General features: G+C 37.2%; 1 protein-coding gene and 1 pseudogene across 1 annotated transcript; both read right to left on the bottom strand.

Annotated features, from left to right (window-relative positions):
* Positions 1–73: 73 nt before the first annotated feature.
* On the bottom strand, positions 74–14,102 carry LOC117972752 (protein MFI-like). Its single transcript, XM_059028390.1, has 10 exons — positions 13,814–14,102; positions 10,369–10,493; positions 7,910–8,081; positions 4,751–4,843; positions 4,332–4,385; positions 3,325–3,534; positions 2,964–3,091; positions 2,360–2,530; positions 2,071–2,126; positions 74–1,777 (listed from the first exon to the last, which is right to left on the bottom strand). The coding sequence occupies exons 2-10, from the start codon at positions 10,404–10,406 to the stop codon at positions 1,710–1,712; spliced, it is 990 nt and encodes a 329-aa protein (XP_058884373.1). The 5' UTR covers positions 10,407–10,493; positions 13,814–14,102; the 3' UTR covers positions 74–1,709.
* A 1,355-nt stretch (positions 14,103–15,457) lies between these two features.
* Positions 15,458–25,308, bottom strand: LOC131737708 (protein O-glucosyltransferase 3-like; annotated as a pseudogene).
* Between the last annotated feature and the right edge of the window lie 84 nt (positions 25,309–25,392).

Below are 25,392 nucleotides of genomic sequence, written 5' to 3'. Positions count from 1 at the left end.
AAACATACATTATATATTTATTGTATAGAAATATGTGCACATAATATAAGATGGCGATTTATTTATCTCTGAAAAAAAGTCAAATGTGATGGGTAGACATTGCTTTTATTTTTTCTCTTGAAAACATTTATTGATTAAGAATGTGTTTTTTTAATTTCTGTGCAGCAGTACTGTACATCTTACATATACACATTTGACAAACATTAATAAATTAGATTTTATATAACCCAACAAGGTGCTAAGGAGGCACTTTTATTGTTACTGTATACGGTTTCCAGTTAACTAGAAATACTTGCATGGTGGGACGACCTCTAGTGGGTTAATCCAGTATTGTAAAACAAATTTAAGACATAGAACACTTCACCACTAGGCGGCGCTGCTCCACTATACCCAACTGAACTTTGCAGAGTGTTAACAACTGATCTCAACTCATCAAGACTGACTGGAAAAAAGCATGGACCAGTCTAGAAAGATTGCTTAAAAACGAGAGGTCCACATACAATGTGACATCACATGTATACATCTAGTATCCTTGTCTATGCATATGCATAATTGTGTTTATCTTTTTTTTTTCCATTGTCCCTCGGTCAGTATTACTGGATTAATAGGATCTGTATTCGTATCTAAGACGACACACTTGTTTTCTTATGCAAAAATATGTGTTATAATAAGTAAGGGGAATGACTGCACATCAGCTAATTCTCCTTAAAAGAGTAAGTAGCGGGGTCCCAAAAAATATAGCGTTACACGTTCCCGCGTGTTGCTACAAACGTTTAAATAATGTACCTGTCATTTTTTTCCTTTTTATTGTTAACATCCTGACAACTTTTTTTCACTAAAACTTTAAAGTCTGTTTCAAAGCTCTTTTCAAAATGTCTGCTCTAGTGCAGTGGGGTTTGAATCACTGCAGGAAGAGCGATAGAAAAAAACCCAACCAACAACAACAAAAAAAAACATAATAAGTGCTCTGGCTTTTCTGTTCCGTACTACATCATGGATCTTATTGCTGTGTTACCTGTTTAACAATGTGGGCAATAACCCTTACGCTATCAGTGCTCTAGAGCAGACATTTTGAAAAGAGCTTTGAAACACACTTCAAAGTTAGAAGTGTAAAAAGTTGTCAGGATGTTAACAATGAAAAGAAACATTACAGGTTTGTTAATTAAACAGTTGTAGCAGCATGTGCGGACGGATAACGCTATGTTTTTCGGAACACCGCTACTTACTCTTATTCATAGAACATATGTTCTCTTAAAAAATAAAAAAAGAACCAATTATCTTATCAATCTGCAGTCCCAGACCCTCCAGGAGTTTGAAATTGCCTTGAACTATACTTGACTTTCAAAAACATTTTCATGACACACACAACAAACAAATGACACACAAACAAACACATGGTCTTTTCTCGGTTGTTTGTGATACCTTAATTAGCCTTTGATGTACTGCGCTGTAGGGATTGTCCAGTTGTTTTGGCTTTATTGTCAGTAATGTTTTTTAAGCAGTGTGCATAATAATGGAACACATGGTGCAATAACATGAAACTAAAATACAAATAAAACAATGGCAATTCAAAGAAAATGAAATCTATCAAAGATTTTGTTGAGAAATAGTATTCTGCATTGCTCAATTTATTATGTAAAGGCTGAGTTGTAAAGTTTGCACTGCTTGGGTGTGTATGAAGGTTCATAGCAGTACTGCTTCTCTGTTGCCTAGCTGTCCACCTCTGAGAGTTTTGTGAACTCATATTGGTCGTATGCAGAGAAAATAAATCTTGAACCTGAAACATATAAATAAATCACTTTGTTAAGATACTGACACTGGAGGGAGTGATAATGAATGGCTGTACACTGGCTGCACGGCAACACATCTTTACAGTATACAGGCCAAGGCTCTGTAATTGCAAATGTAGCTTTTGTGCTATGAACAAACAGCAGGTGGCAGCATTGTTACATTGTAATCTTCTCTGTAGGTATGGATTAAAAAAAATTAAAAAGGTGGTATTAAATACACAGTACTCCAGAGCTCAAGCATTTATTTGGTAGCAAAAGTTGTACATTAGAATATTGTTACCTTTATATGAGTCTGACGAGTTACTGAGTCCCATTTCCTTCCATTTATTCATGTACCTAAAAGAAGTAAAAGAACATTTCTCAAACAATTGTTGCCGTTTTCTCCAATATTATTATTATTATTATTATTATTATTATTATTATTATTATTATTATTATTATTATTATTATGCATTTATTTATTTTTTATCCGTAATATATTGTATTTACTCTTGATAACTTCATAATACTGTCATGGCTTTCTTTTCTGTATCTATCTTTCTAAAATGAAATACACATGAAAAGCGTACTTTTCAAAGTTGAGTGAATTAGTCCACTCCAGCAATTCATCCACTTCCCACTCCAGCACTGAGTGTGCCCCGTTCTGGTCCACTGCAGCAATCATTCCTTCTGTTGCTCTCTTCACCAGAACAGCTGTGTCTGGGTCGTCAGTACGTGCCTGTAGGAGACCTTCGTGATACCTAAATACAGAGAGGTGATGTCACACAAACAGGCTTAGTGTGATAGAAAGCAAGTCTGTAATCAAATGATTCTCATAAGAACACAGGCACATGTTAGTAAACTCATAAAACATATATAATGCCTGTTTGAACAATCATACAGTAAACATCTGCTGGCTGGCAAAAAACAGACACATCTTCTGGGGATCTGCTAGCTGATAATTTAGAAAAGGCTGCAGGGAACCTAATCATTACATGGCTGGTGGTGTATTTTATGGTTGTCGGCCTGCCTTGTCAAATAAATATGTGGAAAGAAAGAGATTCTTATACTTGACAGGATCAAGTGTTCATATTCATTTATTAAAAATCATCTTTACCTTAAAGAAAAAAAACAGGACAAATAGATTTAGTTAACAATTTAAAGTGCATGAAAGTACTGTACATCCAAACTTACATCTTTTTCATCCATTCAATTTTTTTCTGTTTACGCTTTCTTTCTACCTGCTGGCGCCTCTGGATTTTAGAGTAATGAAATTCGATTGTTTTTGTGTCAGATTCAGTTGTGCCCATCACTGAGCTAATCTAGCAAATGAAAAATGAAACATGTAAAACAAAATCAAGAGTGGAACATTACTTTAAAGCAAACATAAGGGAGCATTTTTTGTGCATTTTTATTTTTTTTTACTTTAAGGATTTGTAACTGTAATTACTACTGTGAAAGCCATGTAATGAAACGCTTCATTTTGCAGATTAAACAATTTGTTTCCATTAGCCTGGGTGAGCAGGAGGTAGAGGGTCACCATTACTACTACTACCTTGTCAGAGAGCAGCCTCCAGCCATTGTTTTCTATTCGTTTATACCAGCCAGCTTGATCATCTTCTGCAGCTTTCCATCGATTATGGATTTGTTTGGGCACAGGCTGTTTTAAAGCAACATTAGTGTAGTCTTTGGGGCTGTTTGCGCACATATCCACAATGGGCCGGTGGGTGAATATCTTGTAATAGATACTTGGAGGAAATTTGATCTATAAATGAAAATGAGTAAAAGGTACAAACACAGGGAGTTAGATGTGTTATTGTGGTCCTGGTATACTTGCCTCAGGCGGCTGAGGAGAACACAGAAGAGACTGAGGTAGAGAGATTGACGTTGATACGCCGTCACAGGCGCACAGGATTTAATCAACAAACAAACAAAAAGTAAACAATAATGTCATGTGACGCTACCAGCAATGGTAGCGCACAGAGGACGATACATGACTGTACAAACACTCAAAATAAAACACAATACGACAAACTCTAAATCAAAGGTGTTGTGAAAACGGCAGGCCTTGCAGCAGCCCCGATCACAGTGATCGCTATGTTTTTATACTGACGCTCCGCTGAGACACACCCACCTGCCTGCTGGAACAGCTGATTGCTTTCAGCTGCTGCTCCACGCAGACAGGTGATCGTCCCCGGCGGAGCACCACAGCAGTTAAACAATAAAATCAATTTATTTACAACATTAACCAAAAAATACAATAAAACTACATATTTCCCATGTGCAGGGCTTCCGCCCTGCCACAGTTACGCATACTTTTAATGTATCTAAAGTAAAGTAGTTTTTATAGTAAAGTAGATCTTTATAGCTGTGCAGAGAAAGGCAATAGGGGCTGATTCTTTAATCCAGGGCTTGTTATGCAAATTTAGGGCTGGGTGTAGGAAATGCTGATAGTAAGATAACTGGGACGCCTACATCAAAACAAGGTGCTACATGTCCTTTAAAAACAATACAGTCATATCTTATCAAAGAGGTAAAAACAATACTGGACAATATACTTACTCCACACAGCCTAAATCTTATATGGATTCCTGCTGCAGAATCTAATAATTCAGCCTGAAAGAGAAAACAAACCAGGAGGAGAACTTCATGAAGCAGTTATTGTTTTGGAAATACAAATCATGTCCAAGCAAATCAATACTAATAAGTGAAAGTATTTTTTTTGCAAAACACTGACAGGTTGGGTGTGGTTTTAAAATAACACAGACTGTCACTTTGACGTCACTTTGAAGAAATTTGTAAGCGTTGTTAAATAATATATTTTTGGAGAAAATAATACTTGATTAATCACTGCTTTCCCTTTTCATGTTTAAAAAAACTATATAACTGTACAGAAAATAATAGACTACACCTGTCAATGAGGGTTCACTGTACTGTATATAGACTTGAAAAGTAACTGTGCATATTTACATTTTCCTTACTTCTCTAGGATTGACATATTTAAGAAGCAAGCGAGGATCCCCTTTCTGTCTGAAGTTAATCAAGTCCTTGAAGTATTGAAACACATGGGTGTCCTGTAAATATGAAAATGCAATTATTTAACTTAGGCTGATTAGAGATAAAATGCATAATTCAACATATTAAAGGCTATATATATGTAGTGTGTTTACTTTCCATTACACACACACACACACACATATGCCTTTGGAAGATTAAGCATGGTTTTGAAAGGGAAACTACCCTTATGCCTCAAGAGGAAAGTCTTCAACCAATGTGTGCTGCCAGTGCTAACTTACGGATGCAAAACCTGGACCCTCAATACAAAAATGACTCAAAAATTACACAGCTATGAGTATGGAAAGATGGGAATAATAAGAAGTGACAAGAAAAGGAAGGAATGGATAAGAGTGCAAACAAAAGTATGTGATGTTATTATAAGAGCGGAAAAAAAAAAATGACAGTGGGCCGGATATGTAGCAAGAAGAACAGATCATCGCTGGACCAAGGAAATACTAGACTGGATCCCAAGAGATATAAAGCAACCAAGAAGAAGACCTCCAGGAAGATGGCAAGATGAAATTAGGAAACACGCCGGAGCAATGTGGATGAGGGATGCAGCAGACAAGCTTTTGTAGAAGAATCTTGGGGAGGCCTTCATCCAGCAGTGGATCGAAAAAGGCTAAAGATGATGATGATGATGATATATATATATATATATATATATATATATATATATATATATATATATATATATATATATATATATATAGACACACACACACACGCACACATAATGGAAAAATACAGAAACATTGAAATTTTAAAAAGTTGCATGTTCTACACTTACATTATAATTTGTTTAGGACCTAGAAAAGTTACTTAAAGAATCCTTATTCTTTTAACTTTTACAGTTCTTATTAGTGACATTAAGGTCAACCAACTTGCAGGCCTCAATTCTGAACTATTCAAAGTAGTGTTTCATAATCAGCAGCAAAATCACCCTATCACACTATGATATAGTCATAACCATCAATTATTGTAGAGGTTATGATGTGGTAAGTTTAAATAAAAATCAGCAATTACTGCTCAACCTTGTGGAACAAGATGGTTACATGGAGACACTAGAAACAACAAATCAATAAGACAGGTGTGGTAAGCTATATGAATGACTACAAGGCAAATTACTGTACATGTTCCACAATATAAAAATGAAGTCTACAGAAAACAATTCACACAGGTTTGCCAGTGTCCACTGTTAATCAAAAAAGGTGTCTAACCCCTGATGTAAGTTTAAACTGAACCCCAGTGTTTTGAGACTGCAGGTGGTCAGTTCAGTCAGTGAAAGTTTACCAGCTTATTGCCTTTCTGTCACCACACCTACAGTGTGTTGCAGTAGAGTCTCATTTTAAGTGCTTGAAAGAAAGTTTGAGAAGTTTTAAGAGCATCTGTTTAAAATCTGATCTGGTACCATTTAAGCAGTTCATAGCAGCTAGTTTGTATGCTGTGTGCGTGTAATCTTATAATGTACGCTTGCTGTAGTTTGGACAGAGCAGAACAAACCCCCCCCCCCCCCCCTTACGTAAATGGTTTAACCCAAATGTACCTTGTGGCCTTCTCACACTGCACACGCCCTAATTGTGCAGCGCTATTTGTAACCAGGGAGAGGAAGAAAAAACTAAACAAACTGACTTATTATTGCTGCTTCTGACAGGGACTCACTTAATATGGATTGGGTCTGGGACCAGCTTCTTTTTTATTTATTTTTTTATTTCAGTGACCAATTATTATTTTTATTTATTTTTCCCCAATTTGGAATGTCCAATTGGGCATCAGTGTGGAGTAGTGGTTAGGGCTCTGGACTCTTGACCAGAGGGTTGTGGGTTCAATCCCTGGTAGGGGACACTGCTGCTGTACCCTTGAGCAAGGTACTTTACCTAAATTGCTCCAGTAAAAACCCAACTGTATAAATGGGTAATTGTATGTAAAAATGATGTGATATCTTGTAACAATTGTAAGTCGCCCTGGATAAGGGCGTCTGCTAAGAAATAAATAATAATAATTATGTTTTTTCTCCTCAACACAACGGATCCCTACACAGCACAGACGTTCTGAGGGTGTGCGAGCGTCCTCCGATCTCACAAGCCTAAAGACAGATTCGCTTTTACGCCGAGCAATCCAGAGCAGAGCTGTGTGGGCTACCGATCCCGGAGAACAGAGATCAGCCCTGCTTTTTATCCACTCTGAATGTGCCCTGTGTCTGGCCAGTAGGGTTCGCTGTTGTGCGATGAGGAGAAAGAATCCCTGCCGGTTTCCCACCCCCCACCCCGGGAGTGTCAGAGCCAATGTGACGCTCCCTTCACAGTCCCCAGCAAAGTTCAGCCTCTCTGCACAGCCCGGATGCAAACAGGCGCCGTCCAAGCTGTGTGACTCATCCTGCACTCCCAGCGGCAGTGTTTTAACTGGATGAGCCACTCGGGGACCCCTGGGACCAGCTTCTTAAGAACTCCAGACAGAATGCTCAGAGGTGCCAAGATCCATTCCACACAAGTGGAAAAACAAATTAAATAATGTCAAGAAAACATCCCCAAGAGATCGGTTCACAGCGGAAAAAAAGCAGAATGCAATTACACATTCAATTGTGCGAACCATTACGTATCAATCCAGCTTACAAGTAGCTGCCATGGCAACGCAAAGCCAATAAATGGCTTATATTATTTAAATTAATTCATTTTTAGTTTATAGTTTATTTAATTCAGAGTTTTGGATTTAGCGCAAATAGTTTTGCAGACTTTAAAAACTTTAATTTTGGCTGCATAGCTGATCGATTTCTATATGCCTTATAATAAATGTTTCAGCTTGAAGATTTAATATGTGCTGGGTTGCAATTAAATGGCTATATTAAAGTCCTGCATGTATAGGTGAAGAACAGTTTGTGTAAGTCTCACCTAGGCACACCTGACATTATAATTCCCCTGCAGGGTCCCACCTTGTCATTATGATGTCCCAGCAGACAGGGGTGTGTCCCCTGGTAATGCTATATTAGGAAGTCAAATTCATTTTCATATCCTCTGTAGTGGATATAAAATGATATGATAGCAAATGGAAACATGCTTTGGACTGGAGAAAATATTTACACTTACAATATGCCTTCTCCATGTCCTCTGTATCACTTTGGCAGCTTGAACTTGCTTAACATCTCCATAGTCATCATTTACTGAGTCTGTCTTTATATATTGCTCATCTAGATAGTCAGCCTGGGTCCCATCTTCTTCAGAGCTGCTTTTCAAAACTGGAAGCTGTACATCCACAGGACTACAAAAAAAAAAGGAAATTGTTAAAATGAATAAAACTCTGTAATACCAAGTCTGGCATACAATGTCATTCCCCTTTTTATACTCTGTTAAAACTTAGTTAACATCTAACTTCTCTGAGTCTCATGTGCTGCAAAGTTACCTAATAAAGTGGCTACAAACTGTACTATGAAAACAGATTGCTAAAATACCAGAGAGACAGGGGTCTGTCACAATAAACATACTTTATCTTAAACAGACACTACAGTACCATTGTACCTTTACCTGTACAATGCACCATAAGTAAAACCACAGCATATTTAAATCAGTAACTGCTAATTAATAAGTTCAATTAGTGCATATAAGCTTTGAGTGGTATCACTAGAAACAATCAGTAATGCAAGAACTGTATCCAAATTCATACTAATTAGGCACATTTTAATGACTAACTGAGTCCTCCTAAGAGCAATAGTGTATATTCTGTTTTAATGCACTTTCTTTAGACATCTTTAACTATCACCAATTATCAGCTTTAACTTTAATGCTTACATTCCAGTCAAAAAAAGATCTAAGTAAAGGTCACCCAGAGATAATGATCTAGAGATAACTGGCTTCTCAAGAGCACAACTGTGCTTGAATTGCAGGTACTGCACAGAAATGTATAGAAATGTTTTTTTTTTGGCCTGAAACAATAATTTGGTATTAATGATTATTTCAGAACTGCAGTGGGACAACTCAGGAAATCACTTTAATGCTCAAGAAGTACTTTACCTTGAAGTTTGAATGTAACACGCCTTGAAATGTGACTACTTTACAGAACATACTCCCTTGCCACAGGGTAGAAATATTTGGCAGCTATTGTAGGTACTCATTAAATGTCTGTAAAACTCTCAGTAATTCAACAGGAGAATGCAGTTTGAATACTTTCGATCTGTGTTGACAACGGTATCTACTGCATCCCATTTACAAAGCAGAGCTCAACAAATGTGAACCAGGGATGTGTCAAGCACACAAGGCTCGTCATCTTTAAATTGTTTGTATATAGAATGCCATAGATTCATAGAAAATTAAAAAATTGAATAGTTTATGAAATGTCACAGAGCCCCTGCCCAGAATGCAATTATTATGCAAAACAAGCTGAGATGTGGGAAAACAATGTTTGAGACAGGATTAACAATGAATTGTGACTAGGTCATGTGAAAGTTAATTGTCAGCCACATCATTATTATTATTATTATTATTATTATTATTATTATTATTATTATTATTATTATTAATAATAATAATAATTCAAATCCCACCTTGGATCTGATAGCTACATGTGTGAGATATAGAAAGAGAGTGTGCTTCCTTTGGATGTCTAGAATGTGTGCTTTGGGAGTTCTCCCACCAGGAAATTCAGCATCTGCACAGGCGTTTACCACATACATGTAACAGTACAGATATCCACACAAACCTAGGGTTAATTTAAACTCGTAACAGAACCCTAAAATATGTCGCATGAGGAAATAAAAGCAAATATAGTGTACCATATTCTGTATGATTTTATTTGGACAACCATGCATTAGATTGAAACATACAATATCTGCGATGGGAAATATTAGACAGCAGTGTCACATGCAGGCGGCGTTTTATCTTAAAGGGTGTGTTGTGAAAACATAGCACAAGTGAAAGGTAATATTCCGGGCCTTCAGCTGGGTGTTACTAAGGTGTGGCCACAGGAACGTTAAGTGTTTTTAACAAATAAAAGTAATTCTTTAGTTACCATTTTTAACTGTTTAAAAGTACAAAAAAGCATTTGCACAAAAGTGTAACACCCAGTTAAACAGACATGGGAGTCTATATCTCTAAAAATGTGATTGAACAGTTATAAAGGACAGGGGAAATCACAGGTCATATAGCTTAATTTGTGATAGAAGTTCACGTTTTCAAGGCTGCTCAGCTATACTGTCAGTGACAGCCTTTGTGGTGCCCCTTTATACCAAAAGTGGACATTGTCCACACTGAGTTAATTCCACTTGTCACATTCTATATAATATTGTTTATTAGCTTCTGGCAGAACATTATTGGATGGAAACACGCTGATTGATGGCAATGTTTAGGTTATGGTTTAAGCAAGGTGTAACATCATAATAGCTTTGCTAAGTCAAGGTCAGCTGTTCAGATGAGGATTTCTAATAACCAGTTCCACACCAAATGTTTTAGCATCTGTACTTCTGATCTAGTGAAAGCAAGAGAATAAATAAAAAAAACAAACACTGGATATTCTACAAAGTTATGCAATAAAGAGCATGGCACATACACATTACCTTAATTTGTGTTCTTCAGACGATCCCTTTTCAGTCATTTCTGTAGGTGATGGGGTCCTAACATCATGTAAAGCAAGGCTTTGATGAGCTCGAGCCCAGGATGTTGTTTGGCAGAAATGTCACACCTGAAAAAAGATGATATTCTGCTAGAGTCACGCACCATCTGTAGAACATACAGTATGCCATGTATTTTTTTACATAAAGAAGCGCTTATCTTCTTATGAAGAAAATGTAAAAGGGAATAGGTTATGAAGAATATCAGAATCTGTGATTATTTTTAGGCTCCCTGTCTCTCTCTGTCTGTCTGTCCATCCATAAGACAACGTTGTATGTTTACATATATCTAGAGACGTTTTCATTCAATTGTGATGAAACTTGCTTTGGACCTTCTTTATTACAAGTTATTGAGGGGATTTGTCCATCTGATTTTTACACCTGCATACAATGTACTGTAGGTCACGGTTACCTACTTTTTAATGTTACTGATAGATTTTGTACTGTTTGTTTATTTGTTGTGAAGAATTTATTTTATTATTATAAAACTAAATTCCATTTTTATTTTCTATAACTGCCCTAGAACATCTTCTAAACTTTTCTAATACAGATATTTACATATCTGGTTATTTACTGGTTCCACAGAGCCTGCTCCAGCACACCATTGCATTAGACCTTACATGTTGCTTTTGAGCTCCGACTTAGAGGTCTGCTAATCACAATCCCAAGTTTACATGACTAAGAAATCCAAGTAGAAAAGCTCCTCCGACAAGATTATGAGAAATCTGTTGACTCTACCCATACCTCAAAGGGTACCTGCAGCCTGATTTCCAAGTCTCAAAGCATAGTTTACATGACCAGTTTGCATGTGCCACATAGGCTATGTGTACTGAGTGCTTGTTGGCCAGCCAAAATAGCAATTTCCTTTTACCAATTAAAAAAATAATATGCTTGCCTTCTAATCTGTAGAATCAGCCGTATATAAATAATAGATTTAGACACTTCAGATAACAGTGATGTATAAAAGTTATGAATAGTATAATATTTGCAGATTTTAAAAATCAAAGGTCTCTGCTTGTTCTTAATTAAAGGACATGGCTTGCCCAAGGCAAAATGTATAATAAGATGAAATAACTGCAGCTGCTAAACCCTAACCCTTAACAGCACCGGTATATAATTACATGCTGGAGCAAGTCTGAGATATGTGAACGGCTGTGCTGTAGCTAGTTTCCTGTTTCATTAATTTTACTGGGGGGAGGAGTTATATTTTGTGCAGATACCTGAAAAGGCACATTATTTCAATATGGCAGCCATATTGGGTCAGATGATAATTTCAAGGTCGCTTGTACAATTAGCGAGCAGTTTTCATAACACTGCAAATATGTAGTCAGTGCCTCACATAGCTTCTGAGTCATGAGGGTTAAAGCACTTGGTTTCTCAAATGGTTTGAGATAGGAGCAGGTTGTAAGAGCTGTGTCATATGAAAAACATATAAAACGCTTTACATATTTATGTGAATACCTTTTAAACAAACACATTATAAAAATAACAACAACCGAAAAATAACTTTTTAGAGCTCCTTTGTGCCAGGGCATCACACAAGTGGCGCACATCAAAGGTTAAGGTGCTGTAATGAGAATTTTAACAATACAAAAAAAGTTGTTTTTTAGATGCTTGCATGGACCATTTCGACCCGTCACTGCAGTTGAAAGTAAGAAATGAGAAAAGATCCAGTTCATGATAACAAGAGAAGTGGTTGAGAGACAGACATTTCAAAGGGTGTTCTGTAATCCTTTGATTTTATCAGCACAATGGCTTAATATTTTGGCCAAGAATGAAGATTTCATCCTAGCAAGCCACTTATTTCTTTCAGCACCTGGACCTATGAACCAACCAAAAAGAACAGTTTCCAAGTTGAAAGAAAACAGCAAAACTAATTTAATTACTCAGATTCACACATTCTGTGTGTGTATGTATAAAGCGATGTGTATATATACATTTAATGTGAACATTATTGGATGGAAAGCCACTGATGTAACAATGCAAAAGGAGAACAATTTCTCGCCATTTCTCATGTTTGATACAAACAGTACAGAACTGTTGAATTACTGACATTTTCCTAAACTAGTTTCCCAACATTTGCTTCAGATTTCCTGTTTTGTGATCAGTTTTTAATGGTTTTCCTTCAGAATTCTATGCATCTGCACTGAGCATTAAGAAAATGTACTCAAGTATAATAAAACAAGGTTCTGCACTTCACAATCTTTTTGAATTTTACCATTGCATACTTCCTTTATGAAAATTAAATCACAACTATGATAATATGCATTAAAGAGTAAGTAGCGGGGTTCCAAAATATATAGCTTTCCACGTCCCTACGTGTTGCTATAACTGTTTAAATAATGTACCTGTCATTTTACTTTTCATTGTTAACATTCTGACAACTTTGTACACTTATAACTTTAAAGTCTATTTCAATTATTTTTTCAAAATATCCACTGTAGTGCACTGGGGTTTGAGATCTGTCCTCTACAATTTAAAAAAAACAAACAAAAAAACATAACAAATGCTCTAGCTTCTCAGTTTCGTACCACATCATGGATCGTTATTGCTGTGTTACCTGTTTGACAATGTGGTCAATAATCCTTACACTATCAGTGCACTAGAGCAGACATTTTGATAAGAGCTTTGAAACAGACTTTCAAGTTTTAGTGTAAAAAGTTGTCAGGATGTTAACAACGAAAAGAAAAATTACAGGGTAGTAAGCCGTCACATATCTGACTGCGGTGGGACCAGAGTAAGGGTGGATATGTAAATAGTCAGATGAATGAATCCTGTTTTAAATACCATTATACACAGCTGTAACAATTACTATATTCACACAATTATTGTTTTGAGATTCAGCTTTTATTAGGGAGCTCCCCTAAATCCCTTGTTTAGAATACAGGATATTAATGCTTGTGACAGAACGTATTCTGCCACAGCTGGTTATTCGGTCATCCAACTTAAATAACTTGATTAGACTGTAGACCCCAGAGAGAAGGCTAAACAAAACATTCATTTAACATCACACCCACATTTAAAATGGAAACGGGTTAACACAACAGGCTGAGATGAGGTGCAATTATGTGTTTAAGTTGGAATAAAACCCAGCAGACACAGGGGTCCCTGAGGACCAGGACTGAGAACCACTGCACTCCTAAAGGATATCCGCTAGAAAGTGTCCTGAAGGCATCGGATGATAGGGCATTTGCCAAGCACTCCTACCTTTCATTTCCAGAGCTCGACAACTCTTAAATAATGTAATAGAAGTGCGAGCACTACGTGCTGTGTTGTTGTCGTAACAACGTAAATGCTTTAATAACTGACGGCCAAATTGAATCGATTATAATTTCATATAATATGTACTACAGACCAATTAAAAAAAAAAAAAAAAAAAAACTTTATTTACCTTATATATTGTTTCTGTTCACTGCAAAATGCAAAGCTCAGGCTGGGAGAGAGCGTTCAGTTGCTATAGTAACGAAAACAGGGCGGATGTGAGGTAAACACTGTTGGAACTGAAACAAAGGAAGAGACTCAAGCTCAGTAGTACTGCAGAGTAAATTCTGGAATGCGAAGTGTAGCACAAACAACGCACACATTGATTGGTTTACATTATTAAAGTTTAAAAAGGGACAGAGATATTTTTAGGGTGTAGGTCTAAAGAGTTCATATTTAAGCAGGTCGATACCTGAAGCATTTGTATACCATTTTTTGTAATATGTAATCAGAAGTTTTTGCAAATAAAGTGACCCCACCCCCCTTTTTTATTTTCTATGTTTGTTCTGCAGAACCGTGCCAGAGAAGTAAATACATTCTTAGTTCCAGGTAAGTAACAAAATGTCCAGCGCCATGGGAGGAGGGTTTCCATATGTTACATAAACTGCCTCTGGGGAATGAAAACAAACACTCTCAACGAACTCTTCGTAATATTAGAGTTTAACAAACCAGGAAACTAAGTTTTACAAACTAATATAAGGGGGTCACTGTGGGGCAGTAACAGACCAAGGGCCATATTTATCAAGGTCAAACTGCAACTTGTCTTACCAAAAAAAGTAATACAACTGTCATGGTTTATTTCAGCACTCATTATGCAACGGTTACATTTCTTTCACTAAATATGATCGAAAACACCTTTAAGTGTAGACTTTAGTAAATCTGGCCCCACATATTGAATATAATTATAGGACACATCACCTTCAAAGATTAGATTGGCAGAAGTATTTGAATGATGGTTGATGCACATCCTCCTTTTAAACAAGCTTTCCTCTCTATGCTGCTTAGCAGGCAGTATCCCTCAGAATTCAGCTGAAATTCTACAAAAAAAAAATTGTAGAAGTCTTTTTAAATGCCTTCAAGGTGTCTTAAATTTCTTTTAGTATTTCTAAGCATGATTTTATGCAATTTATAATAGTATGATAAGTTTGTTTAAGGAAAACAAATGGAGACCCAGTGGAAACTCATAATATAATAAATAATAAAACCAGAGTTTTGTTTTTTTTTCTTCAATTTGTTTGGCTGTGTTCATAGCCCTGGGTTAGCTTTTGCACATGGGAGTATAGAGTGCTATGTATGTAACGTGTTACTACAGATAAGTTACATATAAGGTTGTTTAAAGAGGAACATTTGGCAGTAGGTAAAATGCAAATTAGAAGAGTTTTTCTTGCGGATATTCATGTTCTTGCATAACTGTCCAGATTACAAATGATGACATTAGGTGTGGTGCATTTGCATCCAATGCAGATTATTTTGATGGTTAGTCTAAGTACAAAAAACTGTGCCATGATAAAAGCTTTTTGGCGAGGTCATTCAAATGACTGAATTCTAAGTAGTATAATAATTATAAATTACTTTATGAGTCGGTTTTTTTCAATTACTGTAGGGTCTGCATCTATTGGAAACCCAAATCTCAGTATGCCCAGATATATGGTTTGAAGCTTACTTTTGTGTTTCAAAACAAAAAAGTTTTTAAAGCAGGAAAAAAAACTATTATTATTTTCATTTTGAATCTATATAAACAGTCAACTTCATAATCAACACATTTTATGAAAGCCTTACTATACTGTATTTATGCTTTAATCACCACTTCCCTGACATAAATATCAGTTTACAGTTATGCTATTGAAAACACAACAGATCATTTTATTTGGATGCGTGTCATCTCATTTTTCCATAGACACTGCAATCAGCTAGAACTGTTTCAGGAACACTTCCTCCTATGAGAACACTTCCTCCTATGAGTTCCAGACGATTCCTGCTGCTCAGTTCAGCATTAAAGAAGTCTAGAATACCATAACAAGTGAATACAATAGCACCAGACTTTCTTTTTAAATTTGTATTTATTTTTTATCATTTTACACTTGTTTTATACATTTTAATTGGAGTTGAAGTAAAATATATATTGTGAAAATGTGTGTACAATATTTTAAAAAGGTAAAAAAAAGACAAATACAGTACTAAACAGTTTTTTTCTCCCCACAGGATAGAACCTACTAAAGGTGCTTTCCTTTGTTGTGAAGATCCCATATTTTAAATAGGGCCTGCTTCTGTGTTGAGTACACAGACAACGAAACCATCAACAACTAATGTGCTGTACAAAAAGAAATGCCTGTGGCACGTCCTAACTGTAAATGCATGTATCACTCTTAGAACACCTGGTGGTATTTATTAAATGCTTTACCATATCTGTATTCTGTGTTGTACTATCGCAGTGATACCGTTTTTCAACATAATCACAGGTTGTTAGGATATTTTTATTCACACATCGTGGGGAAAATGAAACCAAAAACATTGGTTGTTAATTTACAACTCATCTTTCTCCTGTTTGTTTCTTTGGCAGCTGCAGAAAGAATCAAAGTCTGATGGCTGAGGAACAAATTCCATCCCCTCGCGTATTTCAGGCTTGCTTGCTTGCAATTTAGCATATTTCTAAAAATCAGAAGTAAGGAAGATTAAATGTGTATTCAAGATATAGTCCCCCACATACTTATATGATGAATATGGATATTATATATATAATTAATGTATTTGACAGACAGGAATAAAGAGACTCCTAAAAAGATGTTTTTTGTTTTTAAATTTAGTCGTCGCCAATGGTTTTTACCCTGGTTTACTCCCCAATTTGGAATGCCCAATTATTATTTTTATCCTGGTTCACCGCTGCAACCCCCCGGCGACTCAGGGAACGGAGGCTGAAACACGCGTCCTCCGAAACGCGTTCTTGCCAATCCGTCATTTTTCGCACTGCGGATCCACCAGACCTATAGCGCCGGAGGACAACACAGATCTGAATGGCTCCCCAGCAGACCTGCAGGTGCCCTATCAGCCATAGGGGCCGCAGGTGCACGGTGAACTGTGGATTGCCCTGCTGACCTAAGCCCTCCCTACCTGGGCGGTGCTCGGCCAATTGTGCGTCGCCCCCTAGGAACCCCCGATGACAATAGCCTTGATTTAACCTGCGATCTCCAGGCTATAGGGCGCATCCTGCACTCCACGCGGAGTGCCTTTACTGGATGCACCACTCGGGAGCCCAACAACTGTTAGATGTTTGATTTTCATAACCTTGGTAAAGATGTCTTTTAAAAATCTAAACAGTGCAGGGATATAGAGTAGATCTGCTGTTACACTGTAGTACACTGCTTTTTTAGATCAACTGAATAAACACCTGTCTTAAATACAATTATGGACCATGCACTGGAAAAAAAACCTGCATCTTAGTTACTTCCAGTTTTCACATGTCTGCAACATACCTGGAACACTGTGAAATAGTAACAGTAAAGTCGGAAGGGCTGCAGTAGCTCCCTGGCAATAGCTTGTCCTTCTCTGGCAATTTTCTCCACTTTGGCATCATTTTCCTGTCAACAAATTGGCAGGAAAAATACAATGGCACTGGGAATTATTCATGCAGCTTCTAAAACTAATATTTATTAAATATTAACTAAACTAATATTTATTGTCAAGTTGGTCACTTACAGGGATATCTTTGCATTAGAAGAGAAAAAAGTGATCTATAGTTTATGACTACATCATTATACTCTAATGAGAAAGCAGAAGGTGAACACTACAACAACAAAAAAATACACTTTAGAATCCTGTCTACCTGCAAAAGGAATATGAATACAAAAAGTCACATGACCATAATAAAGCAGCAGGCTTAGACTCGGATTTTCCATTGTACTGGTCAATAGAACGGACCGTAAAGTACATTAGGTAAGAATTACTGGAATCGTTTTATTAGCTCTATGACCTTTAAGCCAGTGAGGAATCTTGTTTGCACTGTGATTGATATTTTGATATCTACAGTTTCTAAAGGAATTAAGAGAGAGTACAGCAGCGCTTGGTAACAGAGGGCTGTTTGAAACAGGAGAGGGCTGTTTGAAAGAGAAATTCTTTTCAAATATGTTGTTGTTTCTTTTGTCTCTGTTCCAACAGCATCCTTGACATTTGGCTTTCTGTAGGAGTTCCTTCAAAACACGATGCAGTGAAAAGGGTTTCTCACACAGATTTTGTTACGTTAATACAAATCCAGGAGCACTGCATTCCTCTTTAAAATGACAAAAGCTACCCCTGAAAAAAACAATTAAGTGTACAGGACCTGGTACTCAGCTTTCAAGACTAAAAAAATAAAGAGACAACAACTGAATTCAGCCATGATAAGATCAAGTCTATACCCAGTCTGAATTAAGATTACAAACAATAACAATAAACCCTGAGGTTTGGACCCCCTTTCTTGTTTAAATAAATGCTTGTGTATTAAATGCAGTAGATGTGGTGAATTATTTTATTGCTGCAACCCTGTTGAGTTTAGCAAAAAAACGTTTAACTTTTCCATTTTTTTTAATGTTTTTTTTTTATAATAATTAAAAAAAATCCTTTAAGGTTTATTGAAGTTTAAATAACCTAATCAAGAATAATGGCTGAAGAAAATGAGTTTTGTCACTGCTAACAATTCATTTAAATTTCCAATGAAATTTGGAAAGGTGTTACTGGTCATGTCTTACACACCTTCCTCTCTCATTAAAAATAAACTAGAATGATCAGTTCAAAAACAAGACAGCAAAATCGCACGAGTAGCCGTAGAATATGCCAATATCTTGTTGAACTACATACCTTAGCCCAGGTAATCTTTTCAATGAGGTCAGAGAGGTTTTGTTTAACCGGCACATAGTGTTTCCCTGGTTTCAGGTGTGTGTAGAAATGCTCATAGAAGGAGGAGGCTTGCTTGAGCACCAGACTGTTCCCAAGCATGAGGTATGGGAACCTGTACGCTGCCACTGTGCCATCCACATTCACTTGATATTTATACTGGAGAAAAGGAAGAGGTCACAACATGTCAGGGGAGCACAGTGAAGTCTTCTAATTCCACATGTTCAACCAACCTGGTATAATAGTAACCTCAGGTATGTTAACAAAATTCTAGTAACCAAAATTGTATTGCAACCGATACCTTAAAAAAATCAAAAAACCCAGTAAGTGGGGCTGTGCCCAGCTCCTCTTCCTTTTCTCGAAAGAAGAAGTATCTTGTAATGCCGGCGTCCAGGAGCTCTGGGTGTTCTTTTGAAAGCTCCACTAGTCTGAGACGCTCTTCCCGGCTGTCCCTCCCTCGGAAGAAGGCCTGCGCTGTCTTATTGCTCCAGACAGGGCCTGAGGAGGGGAGAGGGATTCACTGAATACCAGCTGATGCACAAACTGAACATAAACATACCATCACTGGGGCTTTTATTTCTGCTTCTACTATTTCTACTATTACACACCAGGAAATTATAGGCACAGGGCCTGCCGGGGTGTCATTCACTTGACGATTCTCCATCGGCCAGTCTCCAACATTGATATAAAATTCAACGTCAGGCATGTGAACCTTAAACGAAACATAAATGCATTTTTATTAAAAAAAAAACAACAACAAGACCTACTGTGCATTGTTGGCCCGGAGTGTTTTCTCATGCACACTGAGTGACAGGACCTCATTTTGCCCTTAATGCTAATCTTATAGCATGTGATACAGGGCCAAAGGTACACGCTACAGTAACTTATAAATCAACCTGCAATGACGCTGTCTGAAGGCTCTGCAAAGCAGACTCAATTTATTACAGCTGTGAAAGCATATTAGCTTGTGTTATAAAACTGATTGTTAGAATGCTGCATGCTGATTGGTCTCAGCGAGCCGGGTAAGTGTTGCACCAAGCCGTTGCAATATCCAGCACAATGTCACGATTAGGAACTACTTAGGAACAATGGCAAATCACTGCACCTGTGCTAACCACGTATCACTGCGCCACCAAAATCAAAGAAAACACCTGTCAAAATACCTGACGTCATGGAAGATAATGAAGACATCAAGGTGTCTTGTCATATCTTCCAGTTTATATTAATTTGCATTACGAATCAGTTTGCTGTTTTGGTATTTTATTTGCATCACATACCAGTCATTTTCTGTAACTTCGGTCGGATCCAGTTGTCCTTTTATTTCCCTCATTTTAGCTGGTATCAGCCGTCATTTTGTGAAACTGACTCTTCATTAATTTTTAGCTGTGGATATTTTTCGACAGCATTTACATTACTACACGCGATGTCTTAACCATCCGACTCTCGCTTTTCTTCACCGTCTCTCTTCTCCTTTACATAAATCTTCAACTCACCTTTCTTGTCAAGGAAAGCAGCATTTCATCTGAGAACATTTTGAAGTCTGTGTATTTCCCCAAGGATCGCCGGTAGATTTTGTTATTCAAAATGGTGTAGTGAACGATACCCCCTCTTTGGCCAAACCTCTTTGGGACCTCTACTAACATCCGCTGCAGGTTTATACTGGGGAAGGCGCTGAAGTCTCTGGAAGCCTGGAGTTCCTCAGCAGGACAAGACATAATCTCCTGCCAGAGCAGGGGGTCTGATTCTGGGCAGTCACAGTACTCATGGTACACTGGCCCTGGTCATTGAGAAAAAAATGTTCGAGTGAATGCTTTATGATGTTAGCAGCTTGCTAGACCAGCCACTAGCAATCATCTTTATTTCTTAAATAAAGAGGCCATGTTGCATACTGAGAAGCACTAATTGGAAAAAAAAGGCAATGGATTAATGGTTTCATTCATAACATCCTACTGCTGCAGGGTAGTTGCATATTTAGATCACAGATTAACTCTGGCAAGCCGGCTGGGGCAGAGAGGTGGTGAAGAAAGCTTACACCCCTTCAACTAAAATTGCTTTTGGAGAATTTATAAAAGATTAAAAAGGTTTGCTTTTAGATTTAGTAATGCATACCACTCTAAACTTGGCCAGCAGCCTTTGTCTTGGTATTTGTTCACTTGCCTTGACAAGTCTTTGTTGTTTTTTAAATTGGGCATACAAAGGGGTTACGCCCTGTAAATACACTATTTTGTCAAAAACAACATCCCAAACACTATCTGCTTTATGTTAATTTGCATGAAGTGCTGAACTGCTGTTTTATTTCAGTAAATGTTGCATGTCCAAGCTTGTGCTCATGTAATTGGTTAGCCACTGACAGCACCCATATCTTGTTAAATATATCTCAATGCCAACAACCTTTCTTCTGGGATATTGCGGTATTGCTTTGTGCACCCCCATGAATGACTATTGTAGGATCCTACTGAAGAAGATCAGTTAACAATGTAAAGGCTGTCTACCCTGGTTTAGATCACTACTTTGAGGTGCCTTTGTATACCACAGTTAATGTAAGGACATATTAAAACAGCCTGTGAAAAGACACTTATCAGGTCTGTGAAAATGTGATTGCCTTGTTCCATCACACTCTTTCTTGCTGAAGTGATGTTTTAAACCACCCTACAAAACGTTATTAATAAAAAGGACTTTGTATTCAAACAAAAAAAAAAAAGAAGTTTTTTTCAGGCACTGGGACATTTTCAGTCTTACCTTTTAAAATATAAGGAGACTGAGCTACATGTTTATTCCTGTGAAACACTTCAATCTTCAGCCCTTCTGTGGCGCTCTCGTACAGGCGGTATCTCATCAGAAATGACCCATCATTCCGATCCAAAGGCTTGACCCAGTGAATCCTGATGTGCTCCTTTTTGTAACGTGAGGTAATTTCTACTCTGAAGGGATCCCTTCCTGAAACAAACCACAAATACATTTCTCTTGTTAGGATGAGCAACCGTATCACTGGCCCCTTTTTGTGGAAGATCTTTTGATAATACATTTTATGCAAATATTTTTTAAAGACAACACTGTAGAAGAAAGAGCTGCTTCCAGGTTTAAAATCCTGTCATGCACTGTATGTAACATAGTCTCACTCCAATGGTTCAGCTTCAATCAGGCCATGATGATGACTGTACAGGTCATTACATGCCGACATCCTACTTGAAAAATCTTTCCTGAATTTAAGTATAATAAAAAAAAAACAAGAAAAGGGGGAAGACTTTTAATGTTGTTTAAGATAATAAAATGAGCAGATTTAACTAACAGAATAAAATAATTTAGAATATAGACTTGCACACTCAACAAAGCTTAAGATCGTGTGAGATTTTTTTAAAATAGATTTAAATTTCTAGAACAGTACCTAGTACAAAAAGGAAAATGTTCACTGAAAATCACTTCAATTAAAATAATGAAGTCATGAATTTCAAATGGTGAGATACTGTACCCATGTGACAGGATAGCATCACAGCCCAAGATGTTACCAGCGGGAATTAGAGACTCAGAGACAGTAGCTGCAGTGAAGCGCTGTTGCGCACTTTATTAAACACAAAAAACACAGGAACAAATAAACACGGCACAAGGGCCAAAACAAATGTTCAAACAAGACAGAACACAGGCTGGGCATTCACCTTCACTATAAAGTTTCACCACCTGACCTGACCTGACCTGACCTGACTCTCACTCTCACCAACAAAGGATTTCTGGCTCCTTTTATACACGTGGCCACTCCCCAGTTAGCACCAATTACCTAACTGGAGGATGGCCACACCTATGATTGCTGGCATGGGCAGAGTATCTAAATAGTGCAGTTCTAAAACTCAAAACCCCCACTCCAATATTATTAGATCAGATTTGATATTGCATTGAGCAATTTAGGCTTACAAGGGGCGGAGTTCTCCATTAAATCACCCCTGGGAGGAAAACATCACAGTTTAGTTGATTAAGAGACCCCTGCAGCTACAATGGTCTTTAATATGTGGCATTATCAGTGCTGTGGCTTTGGCTTTCATGTACCGCAATACCCAGTCAAACTTCATTAGGACTACCGGAAGGTTATGTTGGTTACTTTATTTAAACATGCAAAACTCAGCGACGCAATAGATCTTTTGTTTAAAGTGACTTACTGCCTTTACCTGATCAAAGAGAAAGAAGGAGTTAGTTTACAGCCATTCCCAACCACACAATAAATTGCTATGAGGAGTTAAACTGTGTGACTGTAATATTATTGCTATAACCTGTTGGGAGGGAGTGGGAAGCAGGTGTGTTTGCATTAAAAAAAGATCTGGCAAGCTTGGAGATGTTTTGCAATGTAATTACACCGAGGCTTCCCATTTCAGAAGAGTAAGTAGCTTCAAATTGAACTTTCCATGTTTCTTTACTGTCATCTTATTTTTATGATGTTGCAATGGTGGCTCAAACTAAAGCTTATTAACTCACACTTACCCAACTTACTGTAAATACTAGAGTTCAATAGGAGAAAGCCTGAATCTATTCTGTATGTCAACATGCTTGCTCATAAAACTGGCATCAGATCAAATGCAAAACCAACATTAATTACATTAGATTGTTATTACACGGTTATATACTCTACAGTAGGTATTAAAGGGATACTTCATACCACGTACAGCTATTTTTGCAAAATGCTAAAGTTTTGCATCACCAAGAATTTTAGGATTGACACATAGTTAAAAAACAAACTATATGAACATAATTCAGTTCAAAGAAAGTACAAAATGATATTGCAAAAGTCTACCGGCAGCCATAATAGTAGTCCAGTATTTCATGTTAGATTTCGAAATGTCACATTTTTTCATTTTTGTCAGTTTTTCGTTAAGTATTTGGAAAACTACAAAGCGGTATGCAATTCAATATGGTAACATTATTCAGCAGATTTCATCTACAAACACAATTGCAAAATGGATCTGCGTCACCTGCAACCACAAACAAACATAACACTAAATAAACACATCTTAGAGACCAACATCTAAACATTTAAGTCTGTTAATACAAGTCCTGTATAAAGTTTCTTGGGCTGTCTCAAGCACTGTACAAACACACACACACATTCTTTATTTGATGTGATCTGTCTGGTGCTACACGTAGCCTTTATAAGCACAGGTGTGATCAAGATGTTACGAAGCCCGTTTAAATCTAGTACTAAGGCCACTGCATTTTCGTGACCAGATGAAACAAGAAAATCGCATGTTTGATTTCTGTATTTTGGGGGTTGGATTTTGATGTCTGGGTTTGATTCAAACTATTATTATTTGTTTATTTAGCAGACGCCTTTATCCAAGGCGACTTACAGAGACTAGAGTGTGTGAACTATGCATCAGCTGCAGAGTCACTTACAATTACATCTCACCTGAAAGACGGAGCACAAGGAGGTTAAGTGACTTGCTCAGGGTCACACAATGAGTCAGTGGCTGAGGTGGGATTTGAACCGGGGACCTCCTAGTTACAAGCCTCCTCTACAATAAACACTCTTCTTTAATGAGCTGTCTGGGGCAGTCTAACTGTCTGTCTGGAATATATAGTTTCCTGTTAAAGGCAGATAAAACTACCATGGGAATAATATTCAGAAGCCAGGCTCAAAAGCTCCAGCTGAAGAAAGCGTGTGCAGGTGTATAAATAAACCAAGACCTTAAATGAATTGCCACTGGGTTTCGGGCTTGGAGATGAGGCATCAGCGAGGGTGCAGCAACACCTAAAAAAGAGTTCATCAGGCAAGTTGTTGCCAAAGTAACCAATTAACTAGTTTTACCTGCACCCTACTCGTATAATCTAGCTAAGCTACACCACCATGTTATAAGGCACGTCTGTATAAATGAACTTCATGTGCAGTAAGTGTGAGACTCCCAATGCACTAGGGATAGATGGGCTACACTCAATAGCAACAAATAAAAGCATTGAAAATTAAACAATTGTAAGCAAAATAATAAGGCACTATTGAGAAAACTGGTTACAAAAAGAAAAAAAAAACACATTGTCAGTAATTAAAACATATATGTATGTATGGTATTATACAAGATATAAAATACTATCATGCAAGAAGATACACAAATGTTAAAAATAAAGTCAACTAGGCCTTACAAAGAATGATGAACAATAACAGGGATACCATCTGATAGGATATCTTTCCTATTGTATGCTCTAAAAACATTAGAAAAAATACTCGAAATCATCTGTTTGTCTGATAATATTGATAAATGACTATAAACGTCGTTTACCTGGCGAGCGGGTGAAGTTTTCTCCTGCAGTGTTTACAGCCTGAATAAAGAAGTATCGCACGGGCAGCACAACCCCAGACTGCAGCCCAGCACCCCAAACCACTGATCTTTCTGGACTAACGTCATTGCGAGCAACATCGCTGTGAATTAAGTTATGATCGCTCAGACATAAACAAATAGCTGCTGAAAATACAATCTGCAGGTAATGAGTAGAATACGGACTTTGGTTCATACGAATCATAGCAAAGCCCCAAAAACTAGAAGTTGTGTACAACTTTTCCCCGAGATTTGGCTACATTTGATTGGATAACAGGAGGACCAATCGGTGCAAAGATTATCGGTTATACATCCTTTAATATTACTCGCATATATTCCTTATTTAAACATTATAATTATACATTTCTATAGAAATTAGTATTAGCAAAGTAACAAAAGGTGTTTGTTTTTTTACATTCAGTAAAAATCAGACACCGTTGATCTACTTGGTGCGTATACCAATAATATTCCCCATGTTGCAAAACTGTAGCGTATTTGGTTCCGCTAGCAATAGCAAACAGCCTTTGCGGTCTAATTCAATACATCATTTTTA

Source organism: Acipenser ruthenus, chromosome 8 (assembly GCF_902713425.1).
Source record: "Acipenser ruthenus chromosome 8, fAciRut3.2 maternal haplotype, whole genome shotgun sequence".
Taxonomy (NCBI): Eukaryota; Metazoa; Chordata; class Actinopteri; order Acipenseriformes; family Acipenseridae; genus Acipenser; species Acipenser ruthenus.
The sequence above is the reverse complement of the archived record's forward strand: the minus strand, read 5'-3'. Positions and strand labels throughout refer to the sequence as shown.